This window comes from Dromiciops gliroides, chromosome 6 (assembly GCF_019393635.1).
Source record: "Dromiciops gliroides isolate mDroGli1 chromosome 6, mDroGli1.pri, whole genome shotgun sequence".
Taxonomy (NCBI): domain Eukaryota; kingdom Metazoa; phylum Chordata; class Mammalia; order Microbiotheria; family Microbiotheriidae; genus Dromiciops; species Dromiciops gliroides.
Window position 1 is genome coordinate 14,063,158 of NC_057866.1, and position 19,155 is coordinate 14,082,312.

A 19,155-nucleotide genomic window follows, 5' to 3' on the forward strand; every position below is an offset into this window, starting at 1 on the left:
CCTGAAAAAGTCTGTTGGTTTGACCAAGGTCACGCAGAGAGTGACCACCAGCATTTGAACCCAGGTCTTTCCATCTCCAACCAACCCCGTGCTCTTTCCACTGTGCACCGCTCTGTGAAGTTGAGTTGAAGGAATTGGTAGAAGAGACCTCTTACTAGCTGCCCTCGAATAGCGAGAATGTCCGGCTTGACCCCAAAGGGCAGACCAGGAACAATGCCGGCAAAGGTTTCCTCAGAGCGGTCTAAGGTAGAAGAGGCTGCCTTGGGAGGTGTGACTCTCGTGGGGAGGGTCCTGGGGGACTCCATCTGGGAGAAGCTCTCCCTCTGAAGGGGAAGGAGCCTCCATTCTGGGCAGGCCTAGAGAGCTGGTCATGGGCAGAAGAGGCGGGGGCAGGGAGGGGGCAGGGGCTGACAAAGAGACCCAGGCCACTCACCTGCAGGACTTGAGTATTGGCCGACTCACAGCCCACCTGCTCGGTGACCTCCACCACAGCTCCACCCACCTCCACGGTGACCAGGCGTAGGGGGACCCTCCGGGGAATGCCAGTAAGGGGGGCGGTGTTCACTAGCTCCTCGGTCTGCAAGGCAGGAGGGGGTTTAGGTCCCCCGTTGGCAGGCCCAGTTGACTAGGGTTCCTATGCCCATCCTACAATCCCTAGGCCCCCACGTACCCATGATGCCATCTTGGCGACCATATAGGGGCCTGACACTGAATTCTCATTACTTGGTACCCTCTGGCACTGGCTCCTGAGAACTCCTAGAATAGTCTCCAAGAAACCCACACCTGCAGGTGCCTGGCATACATCTTCCTCTCTTGTACTCTGCCCCCACGCTCTATAACCATAAGGAGCCCCCGGGGACCTTCCTGGTCTGCCCCTGGGCCAGGAAAAGGGTAAACTCAGGGCCCTGAGTGGTGGCTCTGAACAGGCAGACCCCCCCCCCCCCTGCCCGGGCCCACCCCATGGTCTGTTACCTTTGCCATGGGGACAAGGGCCCGGACATCCCGCTCGGACACCAGGATCTCCCACACCATCTTATCCTTCTTGGCCTCGGCGACCTGGCTTGGGTATTCCAGCTGCCACGTGACAGGACGGGTGGACAATGTGGCTCCTGTGCCGTTCTCCACAGCAAAGTCCACCCACAGGAACTCTGAGAATCCAGGTGGGCTTTCAGGAGGAGGACGAAAGTCAAGCCAGAGAAGGAAAAGGAGGATCAGGGACTACGGGCATGCCTGGAAACCACCTCATCGCTCTTCCCATTCATGGCTTCTCCATTCTCTCCCTCAATCACATCTCCTTCCTCTCCTCTCCAACCTGTCACCTTCGAGGACCAGCCTTCTCTGCTGAGCCTTTCCCCTGGTCTCTAAAGAAGTGTTTCTCCCCTACAAGAAGTAGCCTTGGAGGGGGGAAGCAGCTAGGTGGCACAGTGGATAGGGCACCGGCCCTGGAGTCAGGAGGACCTGAGTTCAAATCTGGCCTCAGACACTTGACACTTACTAGCTGTGTGGCCCTGGGCAAGTCACTTAACCCCCACTGCCCGGCCAAAAAAAAAAAAAGAAGAAGAAGAAGTAGCCTTTGTCTTATCCTGCCCAGTGGGCTGGCTCTACTCTCATCCCCTTCTGCCATTCATCTCCAATCACTGCCATCCCCCACCTCCTTCCCTGCTGCCTCCAAATACGCCAGGTCTCCAGCCTTCTCTAAAAGCCTTCAGCAGACCCTCAGCGCCCCATCTGCTATCATCTTGTATGTCTCTGACCTCTCTCAGACAAATTCCTCGAGTCCTCTATGCCCCGTGTCTCTCTCTCTCCTCTGAGCTCTCTGGCTTTCCCCCAACCACACAATTGGAATTCCTCCTCCAAAGTCCTCACTGATCTCTGGGTGGTTGTCTCTAAGGGCCTTTGCTCAGGCCGTGTCCTTCTTGACCTTCCTGTGGACCGTGACACCACTGTCCATTTCTTCCTCCTCCTGGACACTCTCCTCCCAGGTTTTTTTCTTTGTTTTTTTTTTTTTTTTTTTTTTTTTAGTGAGGCAATTGGGGTTAAGTGACTTGCCCAGGGTCACACAGCTAGTAAGTGTTAAGTGTCTGAGGCCGGATTTGAACTCAGGTCCTCCTGACTCCTGGGCCGGTGCTCTATCCACTGTACCACCTAGCTTCCCCTCTAGTTTACTATTTTTTTTTCCCTCATTTAATTAATTAATTTTTTTTTGGTGAGGCAATTGGGGTTAAGTGACTTGCCCAGGGTCACACAGCTAGTAAATGTTAAGTGTCTGAGGCCAGATTTGAACTCAGGTACTCCTGACTCCAGGGCCGGTGCTCTATCCGCTGCGACACCTAGCTGCCCCCTCCCAGGGTTTTTGGGACCCTGATCTTTCTCAGTTCTCTCTACCTGCCATTTCTGCATCGTCATGTGGGTGTGTCCATGGATTGTTCTGGACACTCTTTTTTTTTCTCTAGGATCTCAGCTCTCATGAGTTCAAGTTCTCCTCACTATGCAGGGGACATGCATATTTACAGAGCCCCCCCCCCCGCCCCCTCCCCCCACCCCCGGTCTCTCTTGAGCTCCAGTAAGTCCAATCACCAGTTAGTTGCTTGTTGGACTTTTCAAATGGGGGGTTATCCCAAACTCCATATGTCTGAATCAAAACTTGTGACCTTTGGCCTTCCACACCCCAACCCTCGGTCCCTCTTCCAAGCTTTCCTGCTCCTGTTCTTCCACTCACCCAGATTGGCAGCTCTGACATTCTCCCAGACTCCCCACCCATTCCCCATCACATCTCACCATTTTAACCTACACAACATTGACTCCCACAGCCACCATCTTAATTCAGACCCTCATGACCACTTGCCTGGATTGCCAGCCTCCCAACTGCCCTCCTTGTCTTAAGTCTCTCCCCACTCCAATTCATCTTCTCTGCATCTGCCAAAGGATGTTCTTACAGCACGCGTCTGACCACTCACCCTTCCTCTACTCAGTAAACTCCAGTGGCTCCCTATGCCTTCAGATATAAACTCCTCTCCTGAGTGTTTAAAGCTCTTCCCAGCCCCACCCCTTCCTACCCTTTCTAGTCTTTGAACCCATAACTCAACCCTACAAACTCTATGGTCAAACCACATTGGCTGGCCTGCTCCATCTCCCACCTCCAGGTCCTTGCACTAGCTGTGCCGCATGCCTGTGATAGCCTCCCTTCACTGCTGTGAATCACCAGCTTCCTTCAAGAGCCCCCTTGTGGGAAGGGCCTCTCCTGATCCCCCCAAATGACCTTGGAATGATTCTGTACCAATTCCTTGACTAACTATTCGTGTACGTGGTGCGTCTACCCCTCTAGAATACAAGCCCCTCTTCTGTCTTGGTGGCCCAGCACCCGGAGCCGTGCCCGGTATGGGAATAACGAGCCTCTCTGGGACGGAGGGAGCCAATCCTACCTGGTGTCTGACCACTTAGGCCCGGTGACCTGGCAGGTGATGAGCACCGTGTGATGCTTGGAGCCTTTTAACTTTTCCAGTTTGGCCGTCCAGAGGGAAGGGTGAGCGGGCCGGGCGGCTGTGACGTGGAGCCCCTTCTTGACCTTGATCCTGGAGGGGAGGCGGAGATGGCGAATGCTCACTGACCTGTGTCGCCGGTGACACAAGCCAGCGCTGAGCTAGGCAGCTTGGAAGGACGGGGCAGATGGGAAAGTGAGAGCACAGGCTGACGGTTTCAGAAGGGAGGGCGGAAACCCGTGGAAAAGACCAGCCCACAGAGGAGGGCAAAGCAGCACAGTGTGCAGACCTGCTACTGTTGGGTGTTGGCACTGGGGGTGCAATGGGGTGGGGAGACACTCATAGTACCCTACAGTGTTCGAGCTGGAGGGGCCCTCAGAGTGAGGAAGAAGCTTAAGGCACAGAATGCCATGGTCAGAGAGCTTAGAACACAGAACACACAAGCTGGGAGGGACCTTAGAACACAGGATGTTAGAACTAAAAGGGACCTAAGAACACAGCACAGGAGTCCAGACTACTTCCATGTCTTCTGGTACCAAGTGGCTCTGGGCCCCAAGCCGCTTCTCCCCTCTGCCCGTATGCCCTCCCTTGGGGAGCTGATCAGCTGGTTCTGGAGACTGGGAAAGCTGGCCCCAAGGTCCTGGGAGACTCACCAGAGCGTCAGGGAGTTATCAGTAAAGTTATGCCTCAGTAGGATGGTAGCGTTGAAGGGCTGCCCAGGCCTCACGGCAGCATCGGACACTCGGAGGCGGACAGCATCGTCCAAAGGCACCTCTTGCAGGCGAGGGGGATCGGCCTGCTGGATCTCCACCCACCCCACGGGGAGGGGTCGATCTGGGGCAACCCCCTCCCCGGCGGGGGCACATTGCCCGGGGTCCGCTACTGCTGGCTCCAAGGTATAGGCCAGTTCAGCCTTGGTGGGGGCAACGCTCGAGAACCAGTGCCGCGGGACTTCTATCTCTACCACGCAGGCTCCTAGGGATGGCTGGAGGAATGAGAGAGGAGCCCCCAGGCTCTCAGCCGGACCCAAAGGGAAATGAGCCCCAGCAGAGCCTTAACCTTGCACAAGGGACCAAAACACCCTGTGATGGCACCCTGAGCCTCTTTTCCATTAGAAGCACGCCCCCATCACAGTACCACCCACAGACCTTCCCAATCCCTATCTCAGCACTCACTGTTCCTCCCATCCCTAGAATGACCCCTCCCCAGCCTCATGACATTTCTGCCATCCCTTGAGACTCCCCCCAGGTCCGGGTGCCCCACTCACTTGGAAGCGACACGCCTGGTGTACAGTGCCCAGAGGGTGGATGGCATGGAGCCGGGCACAGGGCAGATTTCGGGAGCCGGGCTGCCAGTCTTGCCCTCTGAGGTAGAAAAGCACCCGGGCATGGGGCTCCACAGGTGTGAGCACGGTCTCCACTGACACAGCCCGAACATCCCAGGTGGCAAGCAGGCCACTGGGCTCCGTGGCCCGGGCTGGCACAGCCTGGAGGGGGGAAAGGAGAGACTGAGCAGGGGAGGGACGGGGAAGAAGCCAGACCTTGGCACCAAGATGGCAGGGTTCCAATTCTAGCCATCTGGCCCAACTGCCTCGTTTTAACACTGGAAGAAACGGGGTTCCAGAGACAAGTGACTCACCCAAGGTCACCAATGTAGTTAAACCTCAGAGGCGGGATTTGAACCCAGGTCCTCTTTCTCCAAATCCAATATCTCTCCACTATGCCACACATCTCCATTTTGCCTGCTACACAGGGAGGGCCTGAAGCCAGACGGGCTGGAGTTTGGGCCTCAGGAACCTCTGCTCACATCTCCCCCGCCCCGAATCTGCCCCTGAGGGGCAGCCCCCTTACCTGCTGAGCAGTGAAGGGTGGGTAGGATGCCCGGAGGAGGGGCTGAGCTCTGGGTCGTGGCTGGAGGAGCAGGAAGGTCTCAGAACGGGAGCCCAGGGAGGAGTTGGCAGGAGGATAGCGGCCAATCTGCTGTAGGCGGAAATACTCTGGGACATCTAAGAGTTCCAGTGTGGCTGGCAGGTAGATAGGGTCAGGGGGTTCAGTGTCCCCACTCCCTGAAAGAGGAGAAAGGGCAGAAAGGATGATGGCTGGGCAGTTCAGAATCACAGAATTCAAGCACCGGAGGGAGCCTAGAGGGCCACACCTGAGCCAACCTCTAACATCTTGTGTTGTCACTTTCCAATGATGGGGAACTCACTACTTCACTAAACGGTCCATTCAGATTAGACTTAAGGGGTGGGTTAGGGGCTCCGGGCAGTAGGGTCAGGAATGGGGAGCCCTTGGGCCACACCTTTTTTCCCAGTCTGATGTCCAGGACACCTGTTACCTCTGTGTCTTTCTACCCCACTTGCTTTCTCCTTCCTAGGCTGCTTTCCCAAGCTTTCCTTTTGGCTGAGCTGGGAAGACAAGATTAGCGTGGCTCCTGAGGTCCCCGGGGACCCTTCTCTTGGGAAACAACAATGATTGCCCTATCTGTAGGACTTCACAGTCCCTCCTGGGGGCAGCTAGGTGGCGCAATGGATAGAGCACCAGCCCTGGAGTCAGGAGGACCTGAGTTCAAATCCGACCTCAGACACTTAACACTTACCAGCTGTGTGACCCTGGGCAAGTCACTTAACCCCAACTGCCTCACTAAAAAAACACAAACAAACAAAAAAACAGTCCCTCCTGGTCCCATTAGGGACCATTTACTAGACAAGGAAACCGGCTCAGAACAGGGTAAGAAATAAGGGTACGTGGGCAAGATTCAGGAACAAGGGATAATCAAGAACACCCTCTTCCTTAAGATTGGGGATACTTGCCCTTCTAGAAGGTGGGATTGGCAAGAAAATAGGGTCACAAGACCTGATTTTTCTTTCTGGCTAGACAAGGGAGGCATGGCTCAACATTAGTACATTTGGGGAGAAAACCTGAGGGTTTTAGGGGACCACAAACTCAATGTGAGTCTCCAGTATGAAATGGTACCCTAGAAGATGATGTAATTCAAGGCTGCTTTAAGAAAGGCTGGAGCTCAGGACTAGGAAGTCCTGCTACCCTCTGCCCTGGTCAGACCCTCCCTGGGGAGGGATATTGATGAGCTGGAGAATGTGCAAGGCAGGGCAGACAGGAGGGTGAACAGCTTTGAGTCCAGGCCATATTTGGATGGGTTTGGCCAGAAAGGAAGACTCGGGGGAGGATAGCTATCTTCCAGTATTTAAAGGATGGTCACATGGTAGAGGGGTTCACTTTGTTCTGCTTGGTCCCAGAGGACATAATCAGGAACAATGGCTGGAAGTGACAAAGAGGGAAACTGAGGTTCACCATCAGGAAAAACTTGCTAACGATGTGAGCTTTCAGAAGCAAAAAAGATGAGCTCCTCTGGCCCGGAAGACTTCAAGCAGTCTAGACGCCGCCCCCCATTTCAGGGCTTTGATTACCAGGGGATCCTTGTTCAGGGGCAGGTTGGACTAGATGGCTGTGTGGGTAACTCCCCTTTCTGAGCCTCAGCTTTCCCATCTGTAAAGAGATAATAACCCCCGCCATCCGTGCCTCTGGGGTGAGTTCTGAGGAGAATCCAAGGGCGGCCAATGGATGGGAGAAGTACTTGGGGCAACGGGCTGCCCAAGTGGGAAGGTCCAGGTGCCCTCCAAGGAGGAGGGGAGGCTGTGTCTGTGGATAGCATGCCCTTGCCTGAGAACCTGAGAACTTCCCCTCCCCTGCTCCCTGTTCCAGGTCCTGTAACCACGTGTGTAACAGGGGGGGCGGCCCCCCATAGAGGCCCCTCTGTCCTTCTGCCCACTCAGCTGCATTTCCCAGGTCTGGACAAGAAGCTCCAACCCTGCCTGCTAGACCTCCCACCCGCTCCCCAGGTGGCTTAACTCAGGCTGGGTCACTCTACCCATGTTTTCGATCTGCTCCAGAACTCGATTATCCTTCTGAGCTCCCTGGGGAAGGCTGGAGCACTTGGGGTCGGAGCTCTGCCCTCCCCATCCCACCTCATAGTCAAGCAGGGTGGCTCTTTGCTGCCCCATCCACAAAGACATTGCAGTCCCTCGGTGAGGAGGGGGCTCTCACAGCCCATCTGAGCACCCACAAGTCCCAGGGTAAGTGGCAACCTCAGACTTCCCAACGGCTTTCTCTCATTTGTCTAACAGGTGGGTGATGGCCGCCTCCTCCCCGCAGGTGATGCCCACCCTCTTTCTCTCCTTCCCTCCCACTAGGAAGCAAAGGCCTGATGAAGCCCAGGGGGGAGGTGGGGCTCCTGAGGGGAATCACTGATGCCCCAGGGGCCCTCGAGGAGCAGAAGGCACAAGACATCACAGCAGAAGACACAAGAGACCAGCTAATTGAGGCAGGAAAGTCAGGGACAGAAACCAGGGAATACTCCCTCATCAGAAAATGTTGGGGGAGGAGGGGGGACATCCAGGAGCTAGGGTTCCTTGGGAGGACACTGAGCAACCCAGGACAATGTATTTTCCAGGGGTAAAAGCTGAGAAAGAAGGCAGAGCCCTAGCAGTCAGATATATGGGGGAAAGAATGATAGGACCCCCGGAGGCCAGAGGAGTCAGGAAGAAAGAAGGGGTCGGGCCCCCGGAGGCCAGAGGTCGGGTCCCAAGAGGCCAGAGGAGTCAGGAAGAAAGAAGAGGTCGGACCCCGGGAGGCCAGAGGAGTCAGGAAGAAAGAAGGGGTAGGACCCCGGGAGGCCAGAGGAGTCAGGAAGAAAAAAGGGGTAGGACCCCGGGAGGCCAGAGGTCCGGGGGAAGGATGGAAGCTGCCTTAGGCTCGGGAATGCCAGGGGGTCTCTTGGGTGGGGAGGGAACATGGTGCGGTCAGGGACCCGGGTGTCACGGGGGTTGGGTCCTGGCTATGGATACGAAACAGTGCGGGGAGCAGCCCCTCAGCCAAGACTCGTCCTCAGGTGCCTCCCGCCCTAGCAGCCCCCGCAGCATGCGGCAGCCCGCCGAGGGCTCCCCCATTCCGCCCCAGGGGCCCCCTCACCTCGCACAATCTTCAGAGCGAGCAGGGCTACCCAGATGCAGCCGAGCCCGGGACGCCCGAGGCCCCGCGGAGGAGCGTTTCGGGGGCTGCCGGCGCCCATGCTCCCGGCACAAGCTTCAAGGGGCGCCGCTCCGGTCGCCAGGCATGCCCCGACCGCGATGCCTGCGCTACCCACCTGGCCCCGCAGCCCCGGGGCCGCCACTGCTCCAAGCCGAGCAGACAATGGAGCCTGAGCAGGCGGGCGGCGGGGGAGGGACCCAGCCAGGGACGCTCCGCCCCCGACCCGCCGGGTCTTAGCGCCCGGCACTGCCGCCCCTGCCACTGGCCTGGGGTCCTGGCTCCTCCCGGCCTCCCGCCCCCGCCCCTCTGGGGCCCCGATCCAGGGCAGGGAAATAGACCGGGGCCGGGGTGGGGAGGAAACTGACTCGAGGGAGGGAGGCAGGGAAAGGAGGGGACCTGAGAGCCCCAGGCTTGGAGCCGCGTCTCTGGCGGGCGGCGTAGATCCTGGGGAGCCTCAAGATCGTGGGAGAGAGGGGTGTGCGTGTGTGAGTGTGAGTGCGTGCGTGTGCGCTAGGGGGAGGGGGGAAAGGTTGTGCTCGAGTATGCCAGAGTGTAGGAGAGAACCTGGAAGGGAAGGTTTGCCCTAGGCAGGTGTGTGCGCGCGTGTGTACGCGTGTGAGCAGCATCTGGAGAGGGGAGGTGTGTTCTAGCCGTGCATGTGTGTGTGCACGTGTGCGTGGAGAGTAAATGGAAGGACTTGTCCCGAGTGTGCGCACATACGCTAGGAGGGGGAGCACATAGGGAAAGCTTTTCCTAGGTGTGTGAGGAGGGGAGAATGGGGGGGGGGGGTGTACAAATGTGTGTGCAAGGGTGCTAGAACATGGGAGGGAAGCCTTGTCTCGGGCGCCTTTGGGCTAGCGTTCTGTGAGGTGGGAGGGAAGGCTTGGCCGGCCAGCCTGCCCTCCCTCTTTCCTCTCCACAGAATCCTCAATAACTCGGCCCTAACTCACGAACCCTCCCCGCCCCCCCTCCCCCGCCCCGTGTTGCGCAGGCGCAGCCGCGCGGAGGTGGAGGGTCCGGGCGGGCCCCTCGGCGCCGCCTTGTTCGCGGTTTCGGCTGTAGCAGTCCCAGTCCTGCGCCCTCCTCCAAGCTCCCCCTGGTGGTAGCGATTGGAACTATTCGGCATTTCCGCCCCGCCCCCTTCAGGCACTAAGACTCCTGGCACCCCCTGCTGTGAAAAGGGAACATCAAAACCAGGGAAAGGAGGGGAGATGGGGGTAGGAGGAAGTTGGAAAATCACAAGCAACTCAGAGACTTTGATTAAACACGTTTTATATGGAACAAAATAGCGCGCATTTGTTTTTTAATTTAAACCCAGCGAGCTTCAGTAAGAATAGTGATCACTGGCAGCCGGCACCTCAGAGCAGAGCCCAAACCCCTCCCCTGGGCCTCCTCTCCCCCAGACTCCCAGAGAAGCCTGCTGCCGGTGCACAGTTTTTTGTGGGCACCCTGTTACCCAGAGGCCTCTGGTCCTCGGGGAAGAAGAGTTGGGGGCTGGGGGGGGAGGGTCCAACATCCCCAGTGGGTTCTGATGGATCCCTTCAGGCACTCGCTACAGGCCCAGGGTCAGGCTGCACTGACTAGCTTGCTCACTGGGGGCTCTTTGGCTGGAAAGGTGTCAGGATTCTAGGAGGCTGCTCCTCCCTCGACTCCTAAGGCACCAAAATACACATTCCTAGGTAGAGCAGGCAAGAAGCAGGCACTGCTGGCTTCATTGAAGGCACTTGTCACAGATTTGACCCCCGCCCTGACCCCAAATCTGAACCCTAAGGATTCAGGGGGGCTCCCTCAAGTGGCCAGCTCATGTTTCCTCCCCACCGGGTGGTGGTGCACAGGACACACAGGGCTGCCAAGGGGAAGCAAGAGGGGGCAGGGCCACCAGAGGCTGGCATCCCAGGACAGCAGAGAGAGAGGCAGGGTGTGCTGCACCGAGGTCCGTCCATGCCACACGTGTCTGGAGGTCTGTGTGAAGGCCGCGGCAGTGGTGTGCTTACGGGGAGGAAGAGGAGTTGGAGAGGGGGCAGGCCCTCCCCAGCTCCAGAAGCCCCCGCTGGGCTGGGGGGAAGGGAAAGCTCTGGGAACCGATCCAGGAGAGGCCCTGAGGAGGGGACGGGGAGGGGGAGAGAAGCAGCCTTCATCTCCTGGCTGGGGGCAGGCGGAGGGCTCCATGACCCAGAAGCAGCTCAGCTCTTTGGTGTGATGACAGCGGCAGCAACATCCGGGCTCCCTCGCCCCCGCCGCAGGCCCCCTCACTCCTCCTCTGCGCTCCGGGAGGCCTTGGCGGCTCTCCGTTGCCTCCAGCGGAGTTCTTCCACTTGCCGCTCCAGGCCCCGAATCTTGGCCTCCAGCTGAGCTCCCGAAGCTCGGCTGCCGCTCAGCCGGCTTAGCAGGGCATACAGAGTCAGCATGCCCAGCAGTAGCAGGGCCCGGATGGACAGGTCTGGCACAGACCTGACCACGGCCACAAAGCCCACAAGGAAGACGACCAGCTTCAGGCCCCACAGGATCCGGCCCAGCAGAGCCAAGAGCAGGCCCAGGAGCAGGGCCAGCACCCAGTAGGCCACAAGGGTCCCCGCTCCCCACAGGAGGAAGGTCTGGACTTGGGCGGGGCTGAGCTTCAAGCCTTGGGTGAGGTGCTCCCCTAGGAGAGAGAGACAGAGCATGCAGCACCCACAGAGAGGGCGCCAACAGCCCTCGAGGAGGGGAGTTTCTGCCCCCCTCCCTGCCAAGGGTGAAAAGAACCCCCTTTCTAGAGAGGGGAAGGTGCTGATCCCTTAAAGGGGCATCCTCCCAGGACTCTCCACCAGGACAGCCAGAAGCATGAGATGTATGCCTGCCAGAACACAAGTGCCGCTCCCTGCTGTGGGGCCCGGCTCCTTCCCCTCCTTACCATCAAGCCCCATGGCATTCAGAAGCTGCGCAGAGATCCCAGAGAGAGCAAAGAAGGCCACGGAGATGGCGGACGAGATGGCCCAGAGCACCTGTGACGTGGTCTAGGAGAGGGGAGAATGGCAGGTGAGTCTGAGGAACGACCCCCCCCCCCCCAGGACCAAATAGAGGCTCCGCTGGATGGGATCCAGCAATGGCAATGGTTCTGGCTACATGGAGGGGGGGGGCGGTGCGGGGCAAACCCCAGACTTGGAGGGCGACTCTCCCAGAATTCAGCTCTATTTATGCAGGCTTCCTCAAGAAGCAGGGAGGGGTCCCAAGGGCTCCACGAACTTGGATGGGACAATCAGGACAGCTTCATTTTCCCAAACCTCTAACTGAAATGTAAGGATTGGAATGACGCCACCTGCTGGAGAGTTACTGTAGGAAAGCTCCCCCAGGAGAAGAAGGCGTCTGAGGGCAAGGCCGTGGGGCTTTTCTTTGGTGTCAGGAAGTGACATTGCTCGTGGGCACTGTCAATCAAGGCTACCAGCCAATTAGCTTAGAGATGTGTGTGTGTGCATGTGGATGGGATGTGGCCAGTTTCACAGGAGGTTTGTGGGATAAAGGAGGTGTGGCTCTCTTTTGTGAGGACTCTGGTGGAGAGTGGAGCTAAAATGCGCTCTCAGTTTGATAGATAGATGAATCTAGGCCTTTCTCTCTCTCTCCACCAAATTCCTATTCTCCTTAATAAATGCTTAAAAGTCTAAACTCTTGCTAAAGCTTGTAATTTATTGGTGACCACTCATTAGGTATTTTAGACAGACTAGCTAGAATTTTATCCCCTTATACCCTTCAATGACCACTGTGGGCCACAACCCACAGTCATGTCAGACTTCACTAGGCTGAGTGCGCAAGGAGCCCAGGACACAAGAGAGGTGAAGGACCCATGCTCTGATGGGTGACAATTTCACAGAAGGCCAAGAGAAAGCCACACACCCATCCGGGCCCCCAGCCAGGGATTCTGGACAGCTCACAGGCTATGGGAGCACAAACAGAGCCCTTCTTTTAGACTTAGCCGCTTTATAACCAAGGTCATCACAGGCCTGCCTTCTGCCCCCATCAGAGGGAACCTGGAGGCTTAGGAGGTCATGTCCGTTAAGGACTTCTGAGTTAGAAATGGCTAAACCCTGGATGAGCAGGCAACAAGCAAGTTGTTCTGTCAACACTGATACCCTGAAATGATATTATCTGCCCAGTGTGGCTATCCAAGGCATGGAGTCTAGGACTCCACTTGGGAAAACCTACATTGCCAGCCCCAAGCCATCTTCTCCACCAAGAAGGCGGAGTCCTTGCATCACAGTTACACAAAGGCCAGACGTGACAGGTAAGTAGCCTTGGCCGGTGCATTGGCTCTTTTCCTGCCGTTTTCCCTCAGAGAAGGAAAGGACCATAAAACGATGAAGGTGGAGCCTGCAGACACTGGGACATGGGTAACTACAGCAGAAGGATGGGCTGAGTCCACCTTTCGGGGCATGCGTTTATCTCGTTCTTCCCTAAACACTTAATCTTGGAGATCCTGGTACCCAACAGAAGCTGAACCTAGAACTGACAGCTGTAACCTTACCTGGACCCGTCGTCCCATCCCCCCACCGCTACAGACATCCCGCTTTGCTCGCTGAGCCAGGAAATGTCATCCTTACCTCGGCCACAGCGTGCATAACCTCAGGCCCGATCCAGGCATCCAGGGTCTCCCGAAGAATTGAGCCTGTTTGGGACAGGAAGTCAGCTGGGGGGTCCCTCTGCTGCTGTCTTCTCGATTGGAAGTCTTGCTGGGAACTTGTCACGTGCAGGACAAGAAGGAGGACCAGGAAGGCTCCCAAGAGTGCTTTGGGCATAATTCGGCCCATCAAGAATCTGTAGGCCAACCTCATCATGCCTCTGCCTGCCAGGAAGGAAAAAAAGCCTCAGCTGGATGGTCTGAGCTGGCCCACAGAGCTCTCTAGGGGCCTAGTGTCCAGCCATACTGGCTTCCACACCAAACCCTGAATCTGGAAAAGCACCAGCTAGGGGCTGGGAAAGGATTCATGATGGCGGCTTGGGGCCTTGCACACGGGAGCCTTGTGCGGGAGCCACACAAAACCAGCTGGTTCCCAGCTCCTCTTTCACACCTTTCTTTACCCACTGTTGACAACCAAGGGCAATGAACAGCACTCCATTCTGGGGGTGGTACCTACCCCCAGGGAGCTCAGAATCCACAGGTGGGGCAGGGAAGAAGAATGTGACACCTATGCAATGTCTATAACACAAAATGATACCTAAGCCTAGTGCTGTCCAAGGGCACAGGGTGTGGGTGGGTTCAAGGAAGGTTTCATGGAGGAGATGACATGAGAATCGGGCCTTGCAGTACAGCAGAGACAAAGCATGAGGCATTCCAGGAATGAAGAACAGCACAGAAGCAGAGGAGACGGGTCCTTGGCTGGCCCAGAGCTCCCCTTGGGGAGAGTGTGAGACGAGAATACAGAGGTGGAGTGGGGCCACATGGTAGAGGACCTTGTTCAGTCCTTTCAGTCAGGTCTAATTCTTCAAGGCCCAATTTGGAGTGGTCTTCTTTTCTTTCTTTCTTTTCTTTTTTTTTTTTCCCCTGGGCAATGAGAGTTAAGTAACTTTCCCAGGGTCACACAGTAAGTGTCAAGTATCTGAGGCTGGATTTGAACTCAGATCCTCCTGAATCCTGGGCCGGAGCTTTATCCACTGGGCCACTTAGCTGCTGCCCCTCCCCACCGGCCAATTTGGAGTCTTCTTGGCAAAGTGGTCTGCCATTTCCTTCTCCAGCTCATTTTATAGATGAGGCAACCACAGGGAAGTGACTTGCCCAGGGTCACACAGCTAATGTTGGAGGTCAGATCTGAACTCAGGAAGAGGAGTCTTCCAGACTCAAGGCCTGACGCTCTATCCACTGCGCCACTCAGCTTTGCTAGAAGGCTCTGAGTACCAAGCTAAGGAGTTCAAACTTGACTAGATCAGTAGTAGGCGGCTATGAGAAGCTTCTGAGCAGAGATTGGCCAACCTGAGCTGTGCTGGCAATAAGAAATGGCCTGCAGCAGAAAGACTTCTTAGAAAGCCATGACAGGGGCAGCTAGGTGCTCAGTGGGATAAAGCACCGGCCCTGGAGTCAGGAGGACCTGAGTTCAAACCTGGCCTCAGACACTTGACACTTACTAGCTGTGTGACCCTGGGCAAGTCACTTAACCCCAATTGCCACACACACACACAAAACCAAACAAACAGAAAAAAACAAAAACAAAAAACAGAAGGACCTGAGTTCAAATCTGACCTCAGACACTTGACACTAGTCGTGTGACCCTGGGCAAGTCACTTAACCCCCATTGCCCTGCAAAAAAAGAAAAAGAAAAAAGAAAGAAAGAAAGCCATGACAGATGGTAATTGATGGAGCAGTTCTTACTGAGGGCTCTACCAAGCTGGTGATGGTGCGACATGCCTATACCAGAGAAGCAAATGTACCCAGGGAACCAAAGTGGGGGCAGAAATGGTAGAAAAAACAGCATAAGGATTAGATTCGGCCCTGGATCCCAATCTTGGTGTTCACTCATACCTGTTAGGCCTCAGGCCAGTCACTTACCCTGGGGGGCTCCCATCTCATCGTCTGAAACCCTAAGGGGGAACTCAATGGCCTCGGAAGCTCAACCTCCTTAGCCCAAGGAGTCAGTCATTTTAAGTCTGTATCGGCCCTCACATACTCACATGAGCCTCCCAAGAAGGTGGTGGGCCAGGTACTGCAGTTATTATTACAATCACTACTATCTTTACGTTCTAGGTGAGGCTCCGAGAAATGACTTGGCCAGAGACACACAACAAATGGCAAAGGCAAGATTTGAACCCAGGGCTTCCTGACTTCAGGTCTAGCATTGTCCCCTACTGCTTCTGTGTCTCAAACTGCCTTAGTTGGCTCGCTGCAGATACAATATAAACATGAAAGGAATCAAGAGCCCCCAGGGGTGACCCCAGTCCTCCAGTGCTGGCTCTGACACCCCCAGACTGCAAAGGAAAGGCCGGAGAGCAGAATGAGGTGAGCTCTCCAACCCCCAGAGTACTCAAGAGCAGAAACTGGCAGCCAGGGGTAACTCACTTAAAGACTCTGGGCCCTGACTCCCCACCCCCAGCTGCTGTGCAAAGGAAAGAAGGTCATCTATAGGGTGTGGGTAAGTCGAGGCAAAGGCCTGGAGGTCAGCCTTGGGTCTTCGGCAGCTCTCCCCAGTGCCCAACAGGACACAGTCAGCCCTCCTCCCCTCCTGCTCCTTCCAGGGGCAGGGAGGGAGGGAGGGAGCGGAAAGGGAACCTGTACACTGCAGGGCGGTTCCTTGATTCACCTGATACTGATGGCAGGGAAGCCAAGTTTGCTAGGTTACCACGGAACTCAAACAATTAGCTGGAAATCTCTGAGCCGGAGCACAAAGAGCAGGGGGAGCAATCATTTCCCGTCTTTCCTGGCTTTTAAGGGAGAGAATCCAACATGGCCTAGAAAGTGTTCTTCCCTCTCCTGCCTCACACGGTGGTATCGGGCCTGGGAACAGCTGCTAAAGTGGCAGTCTCTGTGGAGGCCCCCGCAGGGACAGCTGGTCACTGGCTGCCAACACACAGAAGCGGAGGCCAAGCCAAAGGCGGAGGCATTTGGGTCATGACCAAGTCAGGAACTTGCTGGGGAAGCTTGAGCTAAGCTCAGTATCTTAGCCCCCCTCTAAGTAGGATGGGGCAGAGAGCACCTCCTCCCCTTTAGAAGGTTAGCATGCGTGATCACTTCAGCTTGCTGGGATCAGCCTCAAATCTGAAGCCAGCTGCCCGCACAAGGAAAGGGAAGGAGAAGGTCTGCTGATGGTCACTGCCCGCATCTGGTGGCCCACGGTAGCAGCCCCCAAGAAACAACCCCTTTCACAACACTCACTGGGTCTCTCTTGTTTACGATACCTGATCTGGGATAGCAGTATGGCAGAGTGGAGGGAGCACCAGGAAGGCCCGGTTTCTGGGCCTCCTCCATCACATAGTGGATGTGGGGTCCCTGGGGACTATTTCACCTCCCCCTGTGTCAGGCAACTGCACTGGGAGAAGTTCTTTCAGCCATTAGTTCTTGATCCCAAGGAAATCACAGGACCAGTGTCCATCCTATCTGACACGGGGGTCAGCACTATTAGAGTTTAAATTGGCCAACTAGCCATCAGGACGGACAGACCTTAGAAGCAGGGGGAGATGTATTCATGGAAATTCTTTTTTTCTCCCCATTTTTGTTAAAAATCTACTATATGGAGCAGCTAGGTGGGGAAGTGGATAGAGCACCGGCCCTGGAGTCAGGAGGACCTGAGTTCAAATCTGGCCTCAGACATTTAACACTTACTAGCTGTGTGACCCTGGGCAAGTCACTTAACCCCAATTGCCTCACTAAAAACAAACAAACAAACAAAAATCTACTATAAAAATGCAGCTGGGGGAGGGGGCAGGCTTAGAATAGTCCCAACCCTCAAGTCACTAACCCATTTGACAGATCAGAAAACTAAGGCTCAACAAGACAAAAGAGCTTGTCAGAATCTGGTAGTTTTTCTTCTCTAACCTGTGTGACAAGGGAAGGCTCCCTCAGGAGTAGAAGGGGTGACAGAAGGAACATAGTGGCGGATGAAGTGGCATCTCAACAGAGGGCATGGGGTTCTGGAGCAGCAGAGCCGGGTCTCCTAATTCCCGGTCCTGGGCCCCTGGCAGGGAGCTGCACCTGCAGGCTTCATCCCTGCCCTCCAGGAGTTGGAGGCTTTAACCAGGCAGCATCAACAAGTTCAAACAAAGCCCCACAAAACAACAGACAGCCAATGAAGATAGGCCCCAATTGTGAAAGCCTCTTAGGCCTAAAGCCAGGGCTGGGAGTTCCTGGCTAGTGTGAGGAGGCAACGCCCCTTATTTCGAAGGTGGTCAGAAGCCAGTGCCTCATTTGCTGGCTGCTAGGCAGCAAAGGCATGCAGGGCGGGCAGGGTGGGGCAGCCCAGCTCATCCAGATGCCCCTAGTTCCTTCCTTCTACCTCGGGTTTCTCTGAATTCTGAGTCACTCCCTGGATGGTGGTTAAGGTCACTTACTTGCTGCCCTCTGCTGGCTCATGGCCCCCAGTTCCCTTCAGGAGATGCTCCTGGGGCAGTCAGAGAATTCAGGCTAGGAATGGGGAGCCGATAAGAGACTTGGAGCTGGACCAGTAAGGGTGAGAATGAAGAGGAGGCAGGGAGGGGCCGAGGTAAAGGGGAAGAAGACCTATTACTACACAGCTAAATGCAAGCTCTTGTAGGGCAGGCGCTGTTTTTTCTCTCCTCTCACCAGTGCCTGACACATATTAGGTACTTAATAAATGCTGGCTGAATTGAACTGAATCCAAATGCTGCTACTGAATGGGCTAAAATGCCATTATTTGGGGGCAGCTAAATGGTGAAGTGGATAGAGCCCTGGGCACACTCATCTTCCGAGTTCAAATCCGGCCTCAGACACTTACTAGCTGTGTGACCCTGGGCAAGTCACTTCACCCAGTTTGCCTCAGTTTCCCCATCTGTAAAAGGAAATAGCAAACCACTCCAGAATCTTGTCTAGAAACCCCCAAATGGGGTCACGAAGGGTAGGACCCAACAGAAAAAAACGACTAAACAACAAAAAGCCATCAAGTTAAAGGCAGATGGAGCCTTAACAGCTCACTGGCAGCACAGTGCAATGGACCAGACGGAGGGATTTAGACAAGAGTTCTAATCCCAGCTCGTTCGATTATCACCTGTATGAATCAGGTCAGGTCACTTGTCCTCCATCGGTCTTGCGGAAAGGAAGGGCTGGCCATGAGCCGAAAGGTCTGAAAGGGTTTATCAGCTCCACTGAAGCAGACCCAACCCCCTCCTCTGACGGATGGGGCCAGCAAACGACTTGCCCAAGGTCACAAGCTCCCCCGGGGCATTAGGCTCCTACGGTGCACAGCCGCCTCAGAGCCCTTTCTTGCTCTTCCCCTCCCCCAACCCCCGCCCAGGTCCTGGCAGCCCGGGCCAGTTTCTTCACCCCCTGACAGCTGCTGTCTGGCAGCTGTCGCGGGGGGAGGCCCCGGCAGCTCCCCAGAGCCCAGGGGCAGCCCAGGGAACTATATTCGCCCGCAGGGCTCGCTGCCAAAGTCTGCTGGGCGGCGCCTCCGGCGCGGCAGGGAGCGAAGGATGGGCCGGGCGGGCGTGAGGACCCCCGCGGAGGCGCCTTCGCAGGGTTCAGGGCTCTGCGAACCGCCGGGCCCGGACGCAGGAGCCCCCGCCCTCGCTCACCTCCCTCCAGCCGCAGGATGCGCGCTCCGCGGGGCGCCGGAGTTGCCTAGAAACACCGCCCCCGGTTGCCTAGCAACGGGTCCCCTCTCTCGCCCTTCCCGGTCCTCCGACCCGCCCGGGCTTCGCTTCAACACAGCCCGCAGCGTCCCCCTCCGCACACGCGGGCCCGCACGGCCACGTTCGCCAGGTGTCCCGCCTCCCCAGCCCAAGATGGCCCTCCCCGCCTCAGTTCGGACTCACTGGCGCAGGCGATGTCGGCACTTCACGTGGGGATCCGCTATTACCGCGCAGCGGCCGGCCTCGGCGCCTCAACTTGAGAGCCTCAGTTATGATCTGCGCCTGCGCCGTGCGGGAGGCGAGGGAAAGCCGCCCGCCCCAGCGAGGAGCAGCCTGCGCGTGCGCCTTGAGTTGAAAGGGCTCCACAC

The 19,155-nt window shown here is 56.5% G+C and overlaps 2 protein-coding genes across 3 annotated transcripts in view; both read right to left on the minus strand.

Moving 5' to 3' along the window:
* The window catches only part of TMEM132A (transmembrane protein 132A), a 13,774-nt gene extending 4,602 nt beyond the window's left edge, over positions 1-9,172 (minus strand). Inside the window, 7 exon segments of the mRNA XM_043970784.1 lie at positions 434-577; positions 973-1,165; positions 3,423-3,572; positions 4,133-4,464; positions 4,747-4,965; positions 5,330-5,544; positions 8,468-9,172. Coding sequence (XP_043826719.1) covers positions 434-577; positions 973-1,165; positions 3,423-3,572; positions 4,133-4,464; positions 4,747-4,965; positions 5,330-5,544; positions 8,468-8,567 — 1,353 coding nt within the window. The 5' untranslated portion in view covers positions 8,568-9,172.
* A 610-nt stretch (positions 9,173-9,782) lies between these two features.
* TMEM109 (transmembrane protein 109) lies at positions 9,783-19,121 on the minus strand. 2 transcript variants are annotated; one of them, XM_043970989.1, is made up of 4 exons: positions 18,971-19,121; positions 13,099-13,340; positions 11,418-11,520; positions 9,783-11,168 (listed from the first exon to the last, which is right to left on the minus strand). In XM_043970989.1, the coding sequence occupies exons 2-4, from the start codon at positions 13,330-13,332 to the stop codon at positions 10,777-10,779; spliced, it is 729 nt and encodes a 242-aa protein (XP_043826924.1). In that variant the 5' UTR covers positions 13,333-13,340; positions 18,971-19,121; the 3' UTR covers positions 9,783-10,776. The 2 variants fall into 2 exon arrangements, with proteins under 2 accessions (XP_043826924.1, XP_043826925.1); XM_043970990.1 differs by lacking the exon at positions 18,971-19,121 and adding an exon at positions 18,731-18,909.
* Positions 19,122-19,155: the final 34 nt, after the last annotated feature.

Coding starts and splice junctions, on each gene's coding strand:
- TMEM109 (XM_043970989.1), bottom strand. CDS start 13,332: ATGATGAGGTTGGCCTACAGATTCTTGATGGGCCGAATTATGCCCAAA. Junction 11,521..13,098: donor TTATGCACGCTGTGGCCGAG/GTAAGGATGACA, acceptor CCCCTCTCCTAG/ACCACGTCACAGGTGCTCTG. Junction 11,169..11,417: donor GAATGCCATGGGGCTTGATG/GTAAGGAGGGGA, acceptor TCTCTCTCCTAG/GGGAGCACCTCACCCAAGGC.